Here is a 24,426-nt window from a genome sequence, read left to right on the forward strand (position 1 = left end):
CTTCATTCAGGAAACCTTTCGAAACAAATATTGGGAACTACCGCTTATTAAGATTGACTTCATGTACATAAAATATGAATAAGCACTTTACCTACCTTTGTTGTAAAACTGTTTTATCTTGACAAAAACATTGAATAATTTAAAAAAAACAATAACTAATTTACTACTAATTAACGGTTAGTAAATAAATACGTTATTACGTACAAAGGGTGGTTACAGAAATATTAATTATTTAGTCATTTAACTCTAACAAACCATACAATTTAACTCACCGAATTAATATTCAAGCGTTTAAATAACATTAATTTAATATGTCTAAATGGCATTAAAACGAACAAAGGTTTTTGTGAGGACTCAAACATTATTCACGTATACCATTGAAACCTTTTGTAATTTCATTACATGAATTCCATAATTTTACTTTGGGACATAAATTTGAATATCAACCCTTATTAAAACTGTATTTATCAAATTATTATATATAAGTTAATACGTGCAACTTGAAAATTTATTTGAATTAGACATTTTTGTTTGTTCCTCGACAACAGCTGAGATACCGCTTTAAAGGATATAGTTGCCCAGTTACTCGCCCATATTTTGACAATTTTAAAATATTCGTCTTAACTGGACGAAAAACTAGAACACTTCATATTCCGATATATAGAAGAAAAATTAATGAAAGCGAGACAAAAGAACTCGTAGGATAACAAACAAAACCCAGCGCTGTCGCTGCCTTTTAATTTAATGCGCTGTTCCTTTCTTTGCAGAGTCTGTTGAGGACGCCCTTCACATAAATTAAATCCAGGAATCTGGATTCCGGTTTATATTTATATACTGGTGACACGACATATGACCTCTATTTCAAAAGGCATCGGAAAAAAGTCAAGCGTGGAGAAAACTTGGGGTAAATCCTGTAGTAGAGAGAATGTTATGCATTTATCATCGATGTTTCGTTCGAGCGATCTGGGAAATCTGAGACGATTAGGAGATTATGTCTTTATTTGAAAACAGCAAGGAATCGATACTTTCCTTTAATTTTTAGTATCTTTTTTATACTCATAGATGAACCATGAGATCCTGAAATTCATTTTCAAATCACGAATTTTTTAGTGAATTCGTGACTTGTAAAACTGTTTCGGTTTCAGTTGACTTCAAAGAGAGATAATGCCTCAAAGTCTTTCTCGGCGTCGTGGTGATTGCAGTGCTCCTAGTCGTTTTGAATCCAAACAGGATTTACAGTGAGTTTAAGAGGAAATAACTTTTATAAATTTCCGTCAAGCTTTTTCAAAACACTACTTGATATCCACTTAAGCTTGTTTGCATACATCAAATCAAGAACTAATTTTTCATATAATTCGGAAATGAAGTGAAAAGCTTTCCATTTCCATTTTTGTTTATCCTTTATGGCATTGAGAACATTTTTTGTCCTTCAAGATTAGTATCCGTCAATAATTCTAGAAGAAACGGCTTTTCAGAATTTTTGTTGTTGTTAATGGATGTTTTTGGTGGTCAAGATAGTTTTGGTTATAGCGAAACTGTGGCAATATATCTGAAATTGAAAAAATCATTAAAAAAATTAATTCAGGTTCATTCGATTTTGATTAAATCTAGTTCCCTAGAAAAATGTGAAATATGGCATTATTTTTATTAGTTTTCGTACTAAAATGCTGTAATAATTTAATAAAATGTAAATGCAATATACTTATAATAAGACTGAAATTGCTTCTCTTTGGGCTTAATTAAAAACCCTTAAAGAAGAATCTAGGATGTATTAAAATGTTCAGCTGGAAATAACGAGAACATCCTCTTAATAAAATGTTACACGATCCTGAATCCATTTATCATTTTTATGCCTCAGGATATTTACCACAAGCGCCGTCGGAAAACTAATAATTTCCTAGTTTTTGACAGGAAATTTGTTGTAATTTTTCCCGGAGATATGAATTCTCGTAGCACCAAATAGCTTTACTGGAATGATGATCCACCATTTACACACAGTCAAGCGTACTCTTTTGAGCTAAATTCTTTATGCAAACATAAAATATGGAATTTTTATTGAAATTGCTTGCTTTGAACTCACTAAATGTTGGTAAAAAATTCAATTTTGCTCATAATCGACAAGTCAAAATAAACCAAATCTGTCACACACACTCCCTATCGCCATTAACGTCTAGCAGAATTTATTCAGGCCCAAGTCCCATTAACGTTATCCAGACCCCGAGGTGCCCTCAAAGGATTTTATATTTTTTAGACAAAGTTTCCCGAAGAAACGCCGCGGAGGTTTGGGCAAATAAAAGCTTTGAAAAAGCTCGGTCACTTTGAGGCAAAATGGCAAAATCTTTTCGGAAAGCTCTTTGATTTGCAGACTTTTATGCCGAAAATAATGGGTATCTACCATAAATTTGATTGTTTGTTTATTCTTCTTTCTTGTATACGGTTGTCGACTGCAGAACCATTTTGATGTACAGTACATTCCACGACACCAGCGGTACGCACGCACCATACAATATGATATGAACAAACAGCCAGGTTAGTTTCAAATAACTTTGATAGCAAACTTTAAGTAACCTGGCTGCTTATAAGTTAACCGGCAACATAGCAGAGGTCATGCAGTACGAGAGCTGATCTCAACTATGTTTACTTCGTTTTTTGTATACTACAAATGGAAAATGCGCGGAAACATACACTCCTTCATCTCGCTAGTGTCGCGAATATACGGTATATACAAGATTGTTTTCTCATCCTATTTAAAAGTTGTGTATTTATATGAGACTTGTACAGCCAAATTCAGATGCTGCAGGCGGCACTCTACTTTCATCCTCACAGAAGCTGATCAAATCTACTGCCCCTTCAGATGCTGCTTTAGCTACGTTGGGAAAATAACACGCGCTGATCACTTAATTTTTAGATTTAAAGATAGAGTCGATATTCCTATCTAAGTGCTTTTACTATGAAGAATATAGAGGCATTTCCGGAGAAACGACTAAAAGGACCTCTAAATCCGAAGAGGGGATCATATAGGTTCTCTTAAAAAATAACACATTTAATTAGTAGTCCGGTAAATACCGTTTTGACGAATGGCAGTGTTTCGACCGAACGGAACGTGATGCGAACAGGGGAAATGCATTTCGAGTGCGTAATAAAAGACACTTTTCATTATTAAACTCAGTAAAGGATAAAAAATAGTACTTATCGCTCTAATTGAGTTAGGAAGTTATCCTGATTCATATCGCTAATTTATAGTCATAAATGTATTTTTTATCCATAACAACAGTTTCAAGCAAATTTATGTTTACGACTATGAATTAGCGATTTGGAATTGAACAATCCCAGCTTCACTTCATGTTGATTTTTTGTTGATTGGTAAAACTCTGCAAGGAAATCTCACTACATCGGTTTATCGCGCAGCGTGTACTCGTACTTAGAGCAGAAATCACTTCTGTAAAAAAAAGATTCATTGAATGACCTTCTCAGATAAATAAAGAGGAATGTTGTTCATGTAATCTTACACCCTCTTTTCTTTTTGTCATACAAACCACTAGTACCTACACATTTTCTTGATTTACGTATCTTTCTTTGAAACGTTGAGGTAACGACCAGTCCTACACTTAAAAATATCTTCCGGTATTTGCTTGAATTTTGAAATTCTAAGGGGCAGATTTAAAAACGATGAGGGAATTCTAAGTCGCACTGCTAAAATATTGGATGGAGACGGCGGTCAGTCGTATTTCCTTTGAAGGGCATTTCGCTTCTGTTTGGGACCATACCAATTTTATGCCCCTTTGGGGTCAAAGGTTTTCAAATTTGTACGGCAATCAATTATTAATGGAGGACTCTCAAACGAAACCTCCTCAAAGTGGTGGGAATTTTTAAATGAGAAGCAAATAACTTCTCACTTGGTATCATTGATCTAATTAATAATGGCTGGTAATGGTCATTATGAAATTAACACCTAATTGACCATATGTTAGAAGTACCAAAAAAACATGTGGACACATTTCTAATAACACATTACAAATAACCATTTTAAAAAATGTTCTACAACATTCATGCCGAGTAATTAACCTTGACTAAGTTAAAAAACAAATTACAATAGATTAAGATTGATGAACTAATCTTTCATTACCTGTTGGTACGTCGTCGTTTCCACTTCGAAATTGAACATTTGTAAGTTGCAGAGGAAATGTTGTCTTGAAGGTGCGAGATTGCTTTGAAATGCGAAGTTAGAGACAAGAAGATGAATAGGAAAATAAGGGATGTATAATTTGATGTTAGAACGTGAATTGAACAATTATCTAAAGTAGGATTTGTAAATCATTGTTAGCTGAGCGAAAATCCACATTTCAGATCCATGTTCTTTTGTAAAATTGGCTAAAGTAAAATTACAGAAAATATATTCAATTATTATTGTATTGTTTTAAATTACAGTTTTGTGGCGTCATACTTGCCCTTAGTCAGAAAATGTGTGAAAATGAAAAGTTGTTCTACTTCAATTTTATTGACAAATGGACCTATATCATATAATACATTAATCACTCAAGTTCCAATACGACAGACTTTAACTTATTACATAAGTCCTTTTATTTGTCTGACAATATTACTATTGCCCTTGAAATATCAAATTCTGTAGAATATTTCCTTGATTTCGACAGAAAGGTGAAATGGCAACTGGACAATGGGTTGTCCATCGCAGCAGTAGACACTGATAGTGACCAAGTTGTTGCGGTTGGCATAAATTCCAATTATAACTTGAGCAAATAGTAAATACTGCATATTTACCATAATAAAAAAGGTTTGTGCTTTAAAATATTCCCCCGTATTTATGACACCTTGTATACATAATTGTAGTCAGTGGTATTTTTACGTAATTTCTCATCATTTCTGGAGTATAACTTGATTTCAGGTTAAAAGTTCACCGTCATTTTGTAGCATAAAAAACATTGGTCATGACTCCGTAACTTTTACATGTATCAACAAACAGAAGCTTGAGTATCTTCAAAGTGTATTATGAAAAGTGAACTTCTAACGTGTTCCTGCGTTTTAATTCAGACTTATTATTTATGAAGATATTCCGGTGTTTCCAGAATTGTTTGGCATTTCGTATATTTTTTTAATATTTGACAGACACTTTCTTATTAGATACAGAAAAGATATAACTTGTAGAAGAAACCTTCATGAACTTCTCTTCGTGCGATATATTGGAATCAAAGTTAAATGGTTTATTTCGTAGTTAATGTTGTCCCCGATAATTATATAATTTATTACGAGGAGTTTATATTAAAAGTAAAGGCTTAACAGACTACTAAAACAAAGGTATACATTGTTTCTATTAAATTCCTATGCGAAAAAACACAAAAATCAAAAGCAATAGTCAAACACTGGAAATTCATGTTGAAAACGGAGCGTTCTATAATTTAAACTGCAAATATCTCAAAAAGGGAGGCTCTCGGAGGCTCTTACAAAGTGTACCTTTTTTACATAAAACATGTTGTGGAATACAAATTTTATTAGAACAAAGGTTTGTACAAGTTCACAAAAAAAGTTACGCTCTTTTAAAGAGACTCGATGTAGCACTGACGACACTTTCTTCGATGTACATAAAAAATTCAAACGGAATTCAACTCGTTGCCCATAGAAACCTTCAAATACGAGACTTTGCTCAAATACAATCACTACAAAAGGAATAATGTTAAAACTAAGGTATCTTGTGTCAAATAATCGTATTTCGGCTTCAGGAATCAGCGGTAGAGTTTTGTATACACGATTTTAGCATGCCATGAATTTCTTGGAAAGACGAAAGTTGAAGAAGTAATTTTTTATGAGTTGAAAATTATTGATTAATTTCAAGGCAATAGCATGAGTACGATCTAGGATTCACATTTTTTTCTGATTCAGATTATATTGCGTATTTATTCGTTATGATCCAGATTGATTACATACTTGTGACACCTTTGTAGAATTTTTCACTCGAAGGCATTAACAGAAATATTATCATGATAAAGTTTCTATCAGTGTCAATTACTGTGATTACAATTGTGACTTAAAAAAGAAATACTAGATTTTTAGCCAAATAGGTGGTGAATATTTATAAAATTTGGATTACTTCGTACAGCACCATATTCTACTTTTGCCTTCATCGTGGTTCTAGAAAATTATTATTACATATTGCGAAATATTTTTTGTTTAAATATACATTTTAAATAACAAATGTCCTTCAATATTCAGAGCTGTGTAATTAGACCAGTTATTAAAAAAAAACGTAACATAGATAAAGTTACACAAATTTACTTTACACGTTGCCTGCAAAAAAGCGTACCTGTCTACTGCAATAGCGACATTTTAGTTTAAATTCCAAATTAGCATTAAAGGATACAATGGGAAGTCTCTCTGCACAAATTTTATTAAAACATGGACCTATGGCATACATGAGAGTCACAAAGAACCGAGGGAAAGAAGTGTTCAACTTGCTGCATCGATCCTTCTATCGCAACGAAGACATTAGTGTTGCCTTAGGAATATCAAATCACGAGGAATGTTTTCCAGAGTTTGACAAAATGGTGAAGTGGCAACTCAAACAGGGATTATCAATTGCAGCAGTAGACACCGACAGCGACAGAGTTGTTGCTGTTGCCATAAACTTTATTTATAATGTAAGCATCTGTGTATAATTACTGTCAATTTCAGGTAGAAATGTGAATCCAATAAGATAATTGCAGATCGTTTGAATACCGAAACCCATTAAATTTCGTAATTTTTTATACAGCACTCAAACATTGAAGACTTTTACAAAGCCCAAATTGAAGCCTCCAAACACCCAGTAAGTCGAAAAAATTTCCAATTTATAATGGACGTTAACAAATTCTTCAACATCTGGGAATTCTGCAAGGTTGACATGTGTTTTGAAAGTTGGCTAGATGTAGCGCCAGAATATCGAAAACGTGGCATTGCAAAGAAATTGAGCGAATTGACTATTGATTTTGCAAAAGCAATGAAAGCTGGAAACGACATAACGTTTCCTATTGATGATGAAGAATTAAAGAGACCGCCTGACCAACCTGAAATCATCTCTGTTATAAGCACATCAGGGGTTAGTGAAAAACTTGTCGGCAAACTTGGATTTAAATGTGCTGCTAAAGTAAATTTAAATGGATTTGTTTATGACGGAATCCCGTTGAGTGATAAGATTCAGAATGAGGACTATCTGGGCTATTACTATCTCAGATTGTAAAATGAAATGTTTCAGATAAAGTTTTTCGCAAACTGAAGGTATATGACACCAAAACCTCAGCTATCATACTTTAACAGATTTAAAAGCTTTTGGGAGTATTTACTATGTGTACTCAACAAAAATATCTATCTCCAAATACAAATATTAAATACTTACTGTACTTTTTCTCCCCTTTTTACACACATGGTCACAGAGCGTATTCAATGAAGGATACAAATTGATAGAGACGAGGTAATAACTTGCTGTAAGGCACTTCGCCTTGCTCGTGTATGAGGCGATTTTGGCCGGTGATTGTTTAAAATGTTCTTTCTTCGTTCCGTTCATGGGATTAAATAAGGATAAAATATACCTATTTCAGACCAATTGCATACTACCCATAAGCCAAAATCGCCTTTGTATTAAACCCTTCACTTACAGGTATTCAACCATATGTATATGTACATAAATAGCTCTTCCTCTGGATACCAGCGCATCTGTGTCAATAAAGGATATTGGATCACACACTGTAAACGGATCTAGAATTATTTGCAAGAGATTTGTCGATAAGTATTTGCAATACCACACACACATTCTCTACTACAGATTTGGATACGTTCCTATACTGGTATGTGCATCAATGAAAAGGAATTCCTTTATGAGTATTTACACGTGTCACGTAGCTAAAACAAGTGACTAAATCAATTTATGTAATTGTTTATACATTTTTTTAGTTTTAATATTATTAATATTATTAATAGTATTAATAGTTGCTGTTAACATATTTTGACAAACCCGAGCACATCCAATATATACACTCTATATTGTATCCATTTTACTTAGGAATGAATATTATAATATGAATAACTTATTATATTATGGTTTCTGAAAGAATAAAAAATAATTAAAAGGCCCTTAGTAGAGCAAGAGACAGAAGCAATTTTTAAATAAAATCATTGTTGCTATAAAGGACAGCTATCCTAATTTAATATTGTTTTAACATTAATTAAGATAGCTTAATGTAATTTAATGTTACTGGTAAGAGGATTTTTTTGCAATTTTGCGAGCAGGAAGTTTAAAATCAAATTTTCTTAATTACTTTGGACGTTTTTAGCAAATTCTTTTGCCGTTGGGTTTAACATTTTTTTAAGGCTGTTTCTGTAGATCTTATATATGTAGATTACGTTTTGGGATTTTACGTATGAATAATCAAATCAACTTATTTAGGATGGTTTTGTAGCGAAAATTGCAGAATTATACATATATGCATTTAAATTAATGTTTTGTTTTTTCAGTTTTCGAAAACTTTAGCTCACATAAATGTATTCATTCCTCAGGTAAAAAATACATTATGGTAATGTGTCGAATTCACTTAATTCGTACCAAATTTGCTTAATGGGACTAAAAATTTAAGAATAACGTAAATTTTATCCTATTTTCAGCAAAATTATTCCATATTCCGCTAACGAGCATAAACAAACTAGCCAAAATATCTAGAGGTCAAAATAATAGCAATAAACAAAAAGTGAGCGGATCTCGAATAATAAACTGATCAACAAAAAATTTGCCCAAATTAATTTAAAACGTCATTTCAATTAGCGTTTATCTTTTTAGATATTCCTTTTTGTACTCGGTTTACACACTACAACGTGTTATTTTTTAAATTGCGAAGGTTAATAATTTACTTAAGTTCAAATGTTTTAATCAGGCAAAGGCCCAAACGTAAAATTTAAATAAAACACTCGATGGTCTGATTAATGATATGAAGTAAGGTTTATATCTCTCGTTATGGAGAGCAAATGGGTTAATATCAAAGACTTTTTTGTATTTTAAACAATAAAAGAGCCAATCCTGTACAGGCAATCCTTTCTCAAATATAGAACGCATTGATGAAGACAGCGATTGGCAGTCAGTTTTCTTGAACGACATAAGAAGTGCCCTACACTCACTAATCCCGTAACTATAATTGGAAACATCTAATATGAACTAACTTGGACATTGACAGGCCATGAGTAGAGATACACTCGTTATATCTCGGAATTGGAATCATATAGGTTTAAAGAATATTGGAATAACATCGCAGAATTTTTTTTGACCGGATACTGAAAGGGTTGAAAAACCCTTAATGTCGCTGAAATTGTATTATGCACTAGTGGACATCTTTAAATTGTGTTTTGAAGATTTCATTGAAAACTCTCTTTACACTACTTATTTTTTTATCATCATGGAGAAAACAAGTTTTTGGAAATTTCCAGGATATGAACAATGTTCTTACGTTGATTAGCTACTAAAATATCCAATCTGTTTAGACTACGACATTCCTTCTATATATTTCTGGCCAATTTTCCGTGTTCCCTATATGTAGAATCGGTGGTTCTTCTGTGATTTGTCAGTAACTCTTGATCACTTGTAGGTCTAATTTTGCTCATGGAAGTAATTCTTCTGAAATGCAAAACATTGAACGTTATAAAGTAGTCACTAAAATTTACATACTGATGTGACTTGATAATTACAAAAATTGTTTAAGCTTTGGAATAGGCCATCATCGCTCAGTATGCTTGATGCTTCGGCAGAAAAATACAGTTTCAGTTTCATCCTACATTTCGGGAAATTCTTGGCATCATTAACAGTTCTAAAGTGCGTAATATTCTCGAAAAATTTAATTACAATGTATAAAAATTCATATTTTATCCATTTCAAATAGGAACGTTAGTGTATGGTCAATTTTCCGTAACCTTGAAAATGCTCTCAAGAAAAAGTTAAGGATATTGAAAATGAACATTCAAATTTAAACACTCATAAATTGTGTGGAAAGATCCTCGATGTGTCTTTCATAGTCTGAAAAGTTATTTTATGGTCTTTGCCAGGTAGCCTTCAAAAGTTGATTATGGTCTATAAAATATTCGTTACAAGGTGACACAAAAAGGGATACAAAAATGTAAAGAAATAATATTCCTTCGTTTCCTTTAAGATGATGAAATTGAGTTAGTATAGCAACTATTATCTCGTGTTAAAAAAAGTTTTAGTCTATTCGGTAAAAATTTTATTTCTATGTGGTCAATGTTTTTTTCTTATACTTAACATTTCATTTAAACATTCTAGGTTGGAAAGTTTGTAGAGGTCATAGAAATATTAATATTATATAGCGCGGCTCAAGAATTAAGGATTTATAATCCTATTTTCATCATAAAACTTTTTATCCAAATCGGTACTGCCAGTAGTCTGATTATAAGTTCCATAACTATATTGCTATTGTTATGTGTTCTTTATAGTTTTAGGTATAATTCGCGTACAATTTAAATTGCAAGTCAAAAATCTGTCTTATTACACTTATATCCTATACTATAATTTTTGAGTTGTCCTGTACAATAATAATGTTTCTATGATTCATATGAACAATTTTAATATAAAATTTATGTTTGTTTAAAAAAATACGATTAACAATTAATATTAAAAAATACTGTTTTTATCGTGTAGGTTAGACTTTTTCAATTCTAAATAAATTTTATTGCGCGCTAACAGGCTTAAAAAAAGTCGTAGTTTAATACAGAAACTAAAAAGGAATACAATTCTACCACTTTCTAGAGAACGAAGGGATTTCATTTTTTACATTTTTGTAAACTTTTTTTGAGTCACCGTATAGGGAATATTTTATCGAATTTTTATAGTTATCCGTGGACGACCCTTTTCAGAGTATAAAAGACACATGCACATTACATCCGTCATAAAAAATTTATGACTGTTTAAATTTGGAAGCTTATTTTCAACATTCTTATATTTCTTTTTTGCCAACATTTTACTCTTTCCATAATCAATCGGTGCAGTTCCCAGTGCAATAATTATGTGTAATAATATGTGCTATGCATTAGTCATTTTCACAGATTGGATCAAATAGACAGTTAAAATCCAGATTGTAATGTTATGCAAAATTGATTAGTTTCCCCAAGGATTCAGTAGGATTTATTCAGAACAAATTTGTATAACTATTAAGGTCAAAATATTCAGATGATAATTTTTTAGGAGATCTACCTAACATTTATGCCGCATATGACTCTAAAATTTAATTTCAATTTCCAGTTCAAAAAGCCCATTATTTAATCAATTTTAATCCCACGCCAGAACTACTTTCCAGAAAACATCAGGCGTGACTTTTGTTATTTTTCGTTTAATATCTGCTAGTGGCTGATATTAAAACTTTGTTGAAAATCAATTCTTGCAAATTATGCGAAATATTAGTAGCAAAAAAAGATCATCATCGCAGTATTTACAATCTCTGTTTCTACATTTATGCTGCTTATGTTTGACACATATAAATTTCGATTTATTACTAAACACAACCAACATGAGATCACTTACATCTGAACAGTCTACTTTCAATTATGTGGGATAGATATTGGATCAAAATTGACACATCCTATCTTTCTCGAGAAGTTTTCCAGAAACTGGAAAACTAATAACGATAGCTTGCCTGCTGCCTGGAATTATCGTCACTCAAGCTTTATATGTGATCCAGACTTCGTTTCTACAGGAACACCCGCAGACTTCTTGCAGAAATAAAACTTTGAAGGGCTCGGTCACTGCGGGTCTGATATACCAGTCCCTTTGGTAACAACATTTCAATCGTGAAAGTTAAGTGGGTGGTCGTTAAAAGCTACTCGATGGGGACTGAAAAAGGCTTTAATAGCAGCTTGCTTTGGCTGGAGAAAGTTACTGTTGGGTCTAAATCCCCGGAAAAGCGACACGAATTTCGAGGCAAAATATCATGTATTTCAAAGAATGTCGTATTCGTCTAAATCCTCAATATTTTTGAATACACGATGGTAATTCAAAAATAACAAAGCTACAGTAGAAATGGGAGAAACATAGATTTTTGCAAAAAATAACAAAATTTAGTTGTTCAGAGAATGAATGTTAAAATTCATACTGTTTTCATTCTCCTCTACCAACCCCAACAGTTTTCTAAAAGTTCTTCTAAAATTTGATGTTGCATTATTTTTAGGCTATGACGACTTTAAGAGTCAGTCAAATTATATTTTAAAATCTTTATTTCTTGTTTTTTGTTTGTTGCTAAATTTAATTCCAAATGTTACAAAAGAAAGGCGACTTTGTATGGTTCGGTAACCTCGGTATGACAATGATACTCATTAGCCTCAAACATTAGAAAAATGCTACTTATTTCATAATTTATTTAAAACCATAACGAATTTCATAAGCAATACTCTTGAACAACAATAATTAACTATAACTCCTTTTCGGGTTTTCGCATAAACTCCACGATAATAAGTGTTATTTATTTCTTATCAACCTGGCAATGTTGTCAATTACTATTTATCTCAATGACATCAAAATGCCATTTAATAACAACGCTTAACTAGATAATTCAAACAATTTCTCCTGGATTATAAAAATTCAGGTAAAAAAAATAATTCTATTGTATATGTTTATAATATTTTACCATCTCTCATCGCTACGTGCAGTGTTTATATATTATTTTAGAAAGTTATTACATCTTTTTACATGTACAACATTAGGTATTTTTTCGTATTTAGATCTGTAAATAAACAGCAACTGAAGTTTGTTGATTATTATATCAAGCCTATAATAAAAATGATATCATCGGTTTAATTAATTGAAAGCTAAACTGCATTCAAATAATATTGCATAAGGTTTAATGGGACCATAACGATATTTTTACGACAAATAAAACTCTAAATTGGTTGTTAAGACTTTTAACTTTAAGGTATTTCACTTCCCAGGTACACATTTTATTAAAGATTTTTTTAAGGCGGTTTACGAGATATGGCCTTATATACGGCATTTTTCATAGGCGATATAATAGGCATTTAAACTCCTTAGGCTCAGCAATAGCGGAATTCTCGTAATTTCCCAAAGTGGATTTCGTCCCAAAAAGGGCTTTAATGGCTCAATTTTCATAATATTTTCTGCTATAAGATCCATATTTAAATGTTCACGCCAGTTTAACCGCTTTGACGTAATATGCTAAAAGTTCAGATTCATGGGTAAATTATCTTTATCTCGTTATTGCAACCCTCAACGTGGCACGTCCTTGACTTGTTAGCTCGTTAAGTTCCTCTCGAAACGCAAAAAGATCCTTTAATGGGGTGGTTAGCATCCGTTCTGTCCTTATTTGAGGCAAAATTAAAAGATTCCTTGCATACATAAATAACGAAGTAAGAAGACTTCGTTAAAGATAACGCAGTTTTCTCCGCCGACAAATTTGTCTAAACTTTAAAGTGAAATAGTACCAATGAGTAATTGCAACACCTACTTGTGTGAAGTAATAAAAATAATCAACACTATTAAATTTATAATGTAACAAGTGCAACGTGCATTTATTTTTAGGTGCCAGATGTTTACAAAATAAAATATTAAACTCGCTAATGTTTGAGCAAATTATTACAAATTTTATGAAATGCTCATAATGTAGCCAGTAAAAATAGATGGAAATGGCTTTTTCGCAGTTAATAAACTTCCGATATTACCGCTATTATTAGGAACAGGATCCAGGAGCATAAGCCAATGTCGAAGATCTTACTGAAATTGTTTTTGTGGCAACCGAGTGAATGAAGACATATTACATAGGCACCTATTTTCCTCGTGGAAAAGTATGAAAAAACCAGACATATTGTCGTAATGCGTCATGTCTGTACGCTCTTCTAGGACTAACCAGTGACATAATAAGACATACGACATCTTTTAAGTCTTAAGACCCCTTTTGATGGATCACCTTGCCATTTATTCCTCAATCCTACAGAACATTTTTAAATCCCTTATCGATTTTTACCCCTTGCTCGATTTTCCAGTGAAAAATTGGATTAAACGAGGAAGAAACTTGAATCCAGAAAAGCTACGTGTTTGCAGTATTGATAGAATTGCGAATTTAATCCATCGTTTAAGCTACCGTACATCATTAAATAATACTGTCAAATGCAAGAGCAAAATGAATTTACAGTTTATACACTCGTGTTCATCTCAATTCATAAATTATGTAAATATTCGTAGAAGGAATTTAAAGAGTTTCTGTGCAATTGGGGATATTCAATTTCAGGTAGCTATATCGAAGTCTTACCCCATCTGGATTATGTTTGTAAGGGGGTCCAGCTCCGCAAAATTCCACCAGAACATCCTGAAGTTTCTTGGTGGCATCTGAAACAAAAAAAATCATTATACAATTATAAAGTTAAGCATAAGTGAAATAATTTTAATTAGCATGCTGAGACTAGAACCACAACTTAGAACCCAAAGTTATAGATATGGCAAGTCCCGCAGCCTCATCTTGCTTTTAGAGGCTTAATGGAACTGAACTTAACGAATAAACAAATTGATTTGCGTTGCATGTTCATATGAAAGTACTCTGACACTAGTCAAGTAAGATGATGAGTATTGAACTCAGATTCAGCTTATGTATGCCACCGGGATTCTTCTCGACATTCTTCATCGCACAAATACATCGCAGCTTGCTGATCAGCTTATTCCAGATATTTCAAACTACATATGCTCACCTTCCCAGATTGGATACGATGAAAAGCTTCTCAGCAGAAGCTTTCAGTCTGATAGAGAATCATTTAAAAGCAAAAAAAGAACTCTTATTGCAGGCTCATGGCTTTATCCCCAACCAACTGGAAAATACGCTGAGACGCATGAGCTCTTCCAGACAGCTGTTTAAAGTAGGAAAGCGCTGAACATGATAAGTTCGTTTATAACGTCATTGCAACCATAGTAAGTTGGTGACAATTAATTACACCAATTATAGTATAGCGTTATAAAAAGCGAAATTTGAATCAACTGCGTAAATGATCTGAATGGCTCTAACTTGGTTACCGACAACCCTAGTCGAAAAAACTATACCATTGTTCAACAAAGTGTCGCAGTTTGTAATGTATAAAATGTGTAATGTATAAAAACAAAAGAGGTAGTGATTCTGTTCACTCGTGCCTCCCTTACTGGAAAACCTAGATTCTCAGATGGTACTCAAGGAATTCGCTTCGTTCGGCCGATGCTTTATGATTGCTTTGTGTTATTTTCTCTCAACTTATAGAAAAATCGAGAAATTACAATTATTAATATGAAATAAATGCAAACAATTTACTAAGAAAGGTCAAAAGACAATTCTACAGTATCAGATTGTAAATTCTATTATTATAGAACAGTAACTGAATACGAAAATATTACCATCCGTTTCATTTCTATAGCTCGAAAACTAGAAACTATTGTCCGGAAAACTAAGAGTTAGGACATAGTCAGTCATTTAGAAGTCCATTAAACAAAACTCTCCGTAAATATTATAATTGGCTAATTTTCTAAAACGTGAAAACGCAAGAAACACACCACACAAATATGCGTTTCAGAACAAAGTATGGACTACGCTCTAACTTAACATTTAGTTTATAAATTTAATCATTTGATTGCCTTATAGAAATCTTATTCAAATAAACACATGATAAGTACTAAAAACACCTTCTATTTGCCAGAAAAATTTCGTTGCATGTTCCATAAATCCTGAATAAACCCCAAAACCGACTACACTACGAGTGATACCCTAAACACCGACAAACATAAGAGGGCTGAAATTGGCTGTAATGTCTTCAATGAAAAACTATAGAAATCTTCCATTTGAGCTCTTAGAACGATACAGAAAAGGTGGAGGAATAAAATTCAACGGTTTATACCGTGAACTTGCCTCCAGAACTTATATTTCGTTACAATGCGGGAAGTAACAGTAGAATACTCTTCCTTTTTCAGCTTTTCTCGAAGTTTTATTGAATATAAAGTTTAGGCACGGTGACATTACGTTCTTATTCATATTCTAACAAGAATTTCCAAAAATAGGATTTAAGTGGAGAAGAAAAATATTTCAAGAAGGTAACTCAATAAAAAGACCAAGGAAAATTAGTAATGAAGACAAGAGTAACTTGTCTTTATTATTCATTTTCTTAGTTCTAAGACCAGTACAGTGGCCAAACAAATAAATAACAATAAATACTAATAAAAAAATACCGAAATAATTTGTTCCTTAAAATGGTTTCAAAATTCAGACTACGAACACAAACTTTAAATATTTCATTGATGTTTAACATAAACGGTTTGCCATAGCCTTAACACTGAAACATTTAATATTTTGCTTGTTAAATAGGTCCCTAATGGCAAACTGCATACTCCATTACTCCCTTGTAGCCTACAGGGCTGTTATCTGTATAGTGTTTGTAAGCTTTTGTATGTGGTTAAAGCGGATAGTTGTTTGGGGGTATAGAATATTTTATCTATAGAGCTATAGAAAATTGATTTAGAGTACATACAATTTAATGGGCTCTTAACATTGCATTATCACATTTATAGCAAGGCGTAGTGATAGTGTGGTAAGAATTGAATTATGCGAAACGATTTTGGGTAATAGTAAATAACTTTGAAGCGTTTCTACGAAGCTTTTTATTGACAAATTTATGTTTTTCTCGTTTTGGTTCAATATAATTTACATACTTTAACACTTAAGGAAGACACAAAAGTCTCGTCTGTTTCTTTTCCTGCGGTAGATATATAAAATATAAGCTGTAGAAAAGTGGTAATTTTCCAATAGGGACAATGGATGACAATTAGAATTTGATAACGGTTAGTGTTTCGGTTGTTGCAGGGAAGTACATTTCGAAATTAGAATGCATGAACGCTGTTAGGTCATCTTCTAACATTCCCGCCCCCATTTATAAGTTCGAAATAAGCATATGTATGTATAACTTAAAATTTAGAAGTTTTTAAAAGTTTTCTGATTCTAGTAAGGACACGAAGTGACCAACATTGCAAAAGAACTTCTACCCTTTAATCAATTTGTCAAAATTCGCTCAGATAATATTCATAAATTTATTTTAGTTATTACATTTGATAAAGTAAAACCCTTCACCTACATAAGTAAGAAAAAGAACTTTACGAAAAAACCTACAATTTCGATAACTCCCATATTTATCTTACCTCCAAATGATACATCTATATTGAAAGACTACTTTCATAAAACTTTCGGAATATTTATGTAGGGCTCTTAAATAAATTCGAAGAATTTTAAACCCCATTTCCTCGTATCCGTCGTTTCCCCACGGGGTCTAGAAATATATTAGGGATACAAGCTAGGAAGTAAAGATCTCGAAAACCCAATATATTACCATATTCTCTTTCTTGTTTTTGGAAGGATTTCCCAAGGATTCTCTCTTATATTTACTTGCTGAATGTTATGTATATTGAGTTATACATTTTGCATGAGATTCAGCAAGTTTATTTGTTTGGAAAGGCATTCTAATTTATTAAGATTCGAGGTTTGAAAAGCTGTTGAGGGCTTTCTTGTCAAATTATGACAAATTCTGAATACAAAACAGGAAGTTCAGTAGAAATAAGTTGGGTGATTTTGCTCGTGATAATATCGTCTAGATTTATGAAGTGAAGCGATAATTTGATAGTTAAATGAAATAAGAAACTGTGATCGATGTAAATACTGGTAAAGGTTAACACCAAGATGAGGAGTAAAACTATTTACAAGCCCAACAAACTTTTCTCTTGTTTAAAATTAGAGAAAAAAAGCTAATAAAACTATTTATTTTGTATTGTAATTTTTTTATTACTGGGTCCTTGATACAAGTCTACGAATTGCTTTAAAATCATTCAAATTTCAATTATGACATCTTTTGAACTGTAATGCTCGTGAAACGGTTCACATTTTCTAATAAAAACGAAGTTTCATCTATATCTCAAAAACTCCTTTTTGTGCGCCGCAAGTATTCATCATGTCGCTTAAGAAATAGCTCTTTCTGCAACATTGACATTGATGATATATGTTATTGTTTGATTAAACAATGTCATATGTAAAAGGTTTATAAAGAAATTAAAAATTTTATAAAAAAGCGATGTTCCCATCACAGCAAAATAACTGTAACGAAAAAACTTCAAAGACATCCCGAGATATGGGCCAACAATTCACCCAAAAGGGGAAAAAAGTTCTAGTATCCTTTACATTTTCCAAATTCTTTTCAAATATTTTAAATGTTTCTCAGCTATAAAATCATAGCCTGTAAAATAACAAAGAACTGCATAAAAAATACCCCAAGCCAATGATCGATAGACCTGTGCTCCGCTTTAAATTAGATTTATAATTTTTGAATAAATTAATAACACAATTTACATATTTGCCAATAATAGCGCGTTCTCCCTTTGACTGAAAGTTCAACATCAGCAAATAAACGGTGAAGTTGTAGCTAGGTAAAATACGGCAAGCTTTTGACTGTCTAAGTTCATCTAGGACTCAGTTAGGCTTAAGCTATGCTTTCCTAGGAACGCAATGCCGTAAAATAACGGCTGTAATATAACGTCAATAATAATTTCCAATGTCAATAATAATTTCTAACGTCAATAATAATTTCCAACGTCAATCGTGGTCTTACCAATTGCTTCCTAGATAACTGCATGAATATAAATGTATGGGCAACGTTTTATAATGGCCGCTGTCTTATCATCTTAGTTTCTTACGAATTCCTAGCTTTATAACAAATTCGGGTATCCAAAAAAAATCATCATGTACGGCAATATGGTCGCCAAACGGTAATACATTACATCAATTTTTAGAATAAACCTTTTGGGGTGGTTAATGATGTTGCTCCGTATAAACAAAACGGATGTACCTGTTACCGTACTGTACCGCATTTAAGACTGCGACATACTATGTATCAACCAAAAATCCACCACACCAAAAAATTTATTTTGACAATGGACGTGTTCTTACACAACATGATAAGATAAGAACAATAAAAAAACAGCCATATTGCTATGTTGATGGGTGCGCCTTCGCGTGGGTGCAAGAATACGCAATTACAGGTGGTTTTTCTGAAGCGGTGTCTGTTATACGGCAGTGTATGTGTTTTGAACTGGCATCTTAGGTTGGAATGTGGTTCTCACTTCCGACAGCTAACAAATATTTGTAATTAAAAAATGTCACTTGACTAAAGGCTTAACACCTCGACTGTCTTTACGTCTTGCCTCGCACACACGCTGGAAGCAGCCAAAGCATCAACTTTATTTACCTTAACGTGCGATGAAGCGATAAGAGTGAACTCAAATTTTTTAGACAAAAGATATCCCTGATCTATAGAGGAACGTGATATTAATTCAGAGGGAGCCTCTGGGTCCATAAACGATATTATATTTTTCATCCCGGTATTATTTTACGAAGTGTCATCGCTGCCGCTGCATGCAAAACATGAAAAACAAACACATTCAGATACACACCCTTAATTGCCCTCTTTTAATTACTATTTGTTCGTGTCACGCTCAATATCGGGTTTCTGAAAATGCCTTTAATCAGCCCTACAGGTTTTAATGCTATGTAAAGTTAATCAACAAAATGCGGGTTGTAATCATAGACAATCAAACACTCTCAGTATTACGCAGAAAACATTGAAATAAGCTGGTACTTCTTCATTCTATCTCTATAAAAGTCGACTGATGAAATGAAGCTCATCATCAATGTATAAATATTTCCATATAGATTGATTTGTACCCAGTTTTTTAATTTCCTCCTATGAACATTTTTCTTGTATTTTGCAGAGTTCGATTTGATTACTTTTACAATATATCAGTCATCAACGACCTTCTTTATAACTCTTTCGACGGAAATTTGGTTTCATGTTATTTACTACTTATTTAAATTTCAATTGACTTTATTTGACACGGAACGATTGTCCCAAACACATTTTTAAAAAATATAAAGAAACTGAAGGACGGAAAGACCTTGATAAATAGCCCTTCGCCTGAAATGCAAATATTACTTTTTACAAGCTGTTTTGCCTCTGCGTTGTCACATTCAGGTTCCCTTTCGTCTTTGTTATTAATACAATACTCATGCCCGTTTCTTTTGGTTGAATTAAGGGTGTTAACGTATCATATAAAATGTATCGTCACATGCAAAACGTGCCATCCACACTCCACTCCCTTAATTGACTCTTGTTAATTACCTACTATTTGTTCCTGTCATGCGATATGTCGGTTTAGCCGAGCATTACGTTCCTATTCAAGTGCTGTTTGTGAACGAGTTATTTTCATTTTATTGACAATTGCCATGAAATGTTGTCCTTTTAGTATCAATTTTAGTTGCAATGAAAGCAAAAAAGAAAAATTACGGTCCAAATTGTGCTTTTTAATCTCTCTGCTTTCACTGTACCGTTGTCTCGGCAAACTATAACGTAACCTGAGTAACAGCCAGTCCAAAGGAAATACCGGGCCTTACCAATGTTCATTTTGAATCTACTAATTTTGAAAGGAGATTATTTCCAGTGTTTTAATGCATTGCAGTAAACCTGGATTTTCATTTGTCGCTGCTTTTATTTGTTCTCGGGAATTGTTTACAGCGACTGAATCATGGACTTAATTCCATTGTTCTATTAACGTTAAAACGATCTGTCATAGATTATTAAAAAAGGGGCGCAATGCTGTAAAGTTATTCCAAGTAAAGTGTCAACAAAGCCATTAAGGTAATAAGAGAGGCGACTGTCATCCTGTCATATGATTTTTAAAATCATGATAAATTAATCTCAAAAAGCCTTTCCATCCAGCATCCATTTCGTTATCATCGTTAAAAAATCTTCAGTGAAGCTGAAAAAGATTAATGCATTAAAAAGCCTCTAGCGCTATGTATAATAGAAACAGTTGGAAGCAACGACTCTGAAGCGAGGATTTTGATCTACCAACTGAAAAGTTCTGAACTTGAGACATTATTAAGTATAATGAAACCAATGGTAAATTTTAAAACATAAAAAATATGAAAATTATCACTCGAGCCCGCTCTAGAAAGTTGTTGTATGGGAGAAGGCTCTGAGACCGGAAAAGTTTCTCAAACATCTTCAATCATAAATATGTTAGAGGGAAGTTCAATATAATGTAGAAAAAGAAGAACGCCCAGATATTCTCATGATATACAACTTAAACCTTTTTTTCCGAAATGAACCTTTATCACAGGAAAAACTATAGAAAATAACGCAAAGTGACTAAGTTCGTGAAGTGCTTATAATTGCGAACACAACCATAGCACTTCCATGGGGGATACATAGATGTGAATTTTGTGCTTGAAGACAATTTGTTCCTTTATGAATTAAGTAAGGAATTGCTAAGCCTCGATCCTCGAGTACTTTGACATTTAAACTAAATATATTACAGTATAATAAACATGATGTTTAGGTTACTTTTATCATCAAAATATATGAAAAATATTGAAATATATACAGGGTGTAACATAAGTAGAGGTTTTCCTTTTAACACGACATAGACCTCAAAAAACTAAGCAATATTTTTATATAACATTTTTTCGAAATCTCAAAAAACACGAAATATGCGCAGATGAGTTTTAATAAATGTTTGTATAAAATCTAAATCCATTCCGGCATAAAATAGTAAATTCAATGTAAACGAAATAAAATGTCCCACAAAAAATGATCCGCTATTGTAAATACGCAAAAAACATTTAATGTTTACTGTTTTTATGCAATTTACCCATGCCGCTCAAAAATCAGTTGTGAAGTTTAGCTTCAGGTGTTATTTTTAATAACTATCACTATTGATACTCTTAAATTGACAATGGTCCATAATTACTCAAATCACGAATTGGTGGACATGTTGTTGACATTAGAGGAAAACCATCTCTTCTAACAGCATGCACAGAGTCGTGGATAAAGCGAGCGACAATTTGTGCAAATGAAACCACTGGAGAAAATTTCGAACACCTTTTGTAGCCAGTCCCGGAGTCAGTAGTAGCTAAAGACATGGTACTTATTAAAACTTTCATAGGCGCATATTTCGGTTCTTTTTGAGATTTCGAAAAAATGTTATATAAAAATATTGCTTAGTTTTTTTAGATCTACGTCGTGTTAAAAGGAAAACCCCTACTTATGTTACATCCTGTAAACAAGTAGGAAAATCATGTGGGAAAGTACGAGTATAGTATATCTACACTTTAGTCGAAGAAACTTTCAGAGCGACATAATAGTAATATATTTAAGTTTAAATTTATAATATCAGAATTTGCAAATTAGATGCTATATGCGGATAAATCGATAGAGATATTGACACAAGAAAAATGAATGCCGTACTTTATACCTTCGCTGAATTTAAATGGCTTAATTTGGCGCAAAATGGTTTACATTTTCCATTAAGTATTGAACGTTCTAGCTATTTCAATGAAAATATTGGATAAGTATCCATTTGAATGTAGGTGCAATATCGTAGGGCTATTCAGAAGGTTTGCATAGACTTAATATAAAAATTTCCTTCTAATAAAAAATATGCTCTGCAATATCATAATCCCTTCCGCATAGTTTGGTGGAATCCAATTAATGTATAATTCTTCTTATATTAAAGGCATAAACCATCCAAACCAATGCACCAAAAATCATTCAAAACAATAGAAATTTCAACAAACTAATCGCATTTAGGTCTGTTATTGCGTATGGCATAACAAACAACTTCTTTATACTAAATAAACACTGACCTAACTATCGAGTTATTCAGAGCATATAAGTTGTCTGGATAACGTCTAGTTAAAATTTCTTACAGCCACGTCATGGCATTTAAGCAGATGTATAATATTGATCATTTAATATTAGGCTTACCGGTTTCAATAATATAACACAAATAAATTATTCACGCGTAAATAAAAATCTCATGAATGGTTTAATCGAGTATTGGTGCAACTTTGCGTGCAATAATTGAAAATATCTTATCTATTTATATTCAATCATTCAATGAATTATTTTATTCTGGAACTTATAGATATATTAATTTATTAGGAACTTATAGACTATAATAGATTAAAGCATTAATTATTACCTGCACATGATATACTGAAATATTAAATAAAAAGTAGAAAAAGTCAGATAAACAAATGGATAGATTCGGAAGATTCATTTAGTAACTAGACAATAAAATTGACAATAAATATAATCACTTTTACTGCTATCTTCTGTATCTGCTTTTCATGTAGATTCTCTTTTTCAGTTAATGGTGAGTTGATAAGTGCATGGTCTTCCATTTTTGAGCTTTTGGTTATTTATTTTTCTCAGTCCTTGTCTTTACAATTGGCAATACATACATATACATATGTATATAGATGGTCGAAAAATTAGATCATTTTGATATGTGGAACTATAATTCCCAGTTAATAGACGTACGATTTCTATCATATAAAAGAGGTAGGCTTCTATTTGTGTTGAAACTAGTAAGACTGAAAGTATTCATTTCGAAAAACATATGCGAACAAATATTTGGGCATTTCGGTTTTTCGTTGTTTTACCTCTTGGTAACTCACCATTATATATTTTTCTTAGTTGTTGATCGTATTTTTAAATCCTTCCCTGATTTTTCAGAGTTTTCGTTACAGCTAAAATCGACTTTCGAAAACTTCCGATAAACATCAGTCCAGAAAAAAACACTAAAACTAGGTCATCATTATGACAAAAACAACTGACTGTTAGTGCCCATTTATGCAAAATCCAATTATATGGATATATCTGCAAATATTTGTCTATTTATATCACAATTGGCGACCACGCCCGTTTAATCTCCGGACGGATTTTATTTAGTTTGGCAGCTTAGCAATGAACTTCGGGCGTTAATCTTGAACGCTATTTATATCATGGCTCGGATAATAATTGTTGTTTAGACAGGACGTCGAATTTAGGATACCTAATTACACATTAATTGAGTTTCTCCAATTTTACTGTAATGAAAGTTTATTGCCGAGCTGTGATTGGCTTGAAAATGGTCTTGAATTTTTATTCAGGTGATGCCGAAGTAAAAACTGGCAAAAAGGAAAAATAACATTGAAGACTTCGATAAAATTGGTTAGAAAAGAGTCAAACGGGCAATCGATGTCATGATTTGCTTCAAAATTAAAGTCGGCTTCCCACGCGGCGTAGAGATTTTCGAAGCACGTTCCTGAACTTAAATTGACCAAATTTAGTTTGACGAGGTTCATGTATCATTGACGCATTTTTCTTGGTTCCAAAAGGGACCACGGGAAGAGAAATCGTTCATATGCGGTGGTATACAATTTGGTCGAGAAGAAAACGGATTCTAACGAGGAAATTTGTTACTTTTCGCTCTTCTTCAATGCAAACCCTTTCGTCAGAGACGTTCATTTACATCGGTGCACCCAATAACAATGAACATTTTACGCGTTAATA

General features: G+C 32.5%; 2 protein-coding genes across 4 annotated transcripts in view; one reads left to right on the forward strand and one right to left on the reverse strand.

The window, feature by feature from the left end:
• Dgk (diacyl glycerol kinase 1) overlaps positions 1-24,426 on the reverse strand; it is a 100,201-nt gene that overhangs the window by 61,559 nt on the left and 14,216 nt on the right. For all 3 annotated transcript variants that reach the window (XM_066406159.1, XM_066406158.1, XM_066406157.1), the window contains exon 3: positions 14,295-14,371. In XM_066406159.1, coding sequence (XP_066262256.1) covers positions 14,295-14,371 — 77 coding nt within the window. The remainder of the gene's footprint in view (positions 1-14,294; positions 14,372-24,426) is intronic.
• On the forward strand, positions 6,315-8,391 carry LOC136419927 (uncharacterized). The gene is made up of 2 exons (XM_066406535.1): positions 6,315-6,650; positions 6,764-8,391. Exons 1-2 carry the CDS (start codon positions 6,375-6,377, stop codon positions 7,226-7,228), a joined length of 741 nt encoding a protein of 246 aa, XP_066262632.1. The 5' UTR covers positions 6,315-6,374; the 3' UTR covers positions 7,229-8,391.

This window comes from Euwallacea similis, chromosome 3 (genome assembly GCF_039881205.1).
Source record: "Euwallacea similis isolate ESF13 chromosome 3, ESF131.1, whole genome shotgun sequence".
In the NCBI taxonomy this organism is placed as follows: Eukaryota; Metazoa; Arthropoda; class Insecta; order Coleoptera; family Curculionidae; genus Euwallacea; species Euwallacea similis.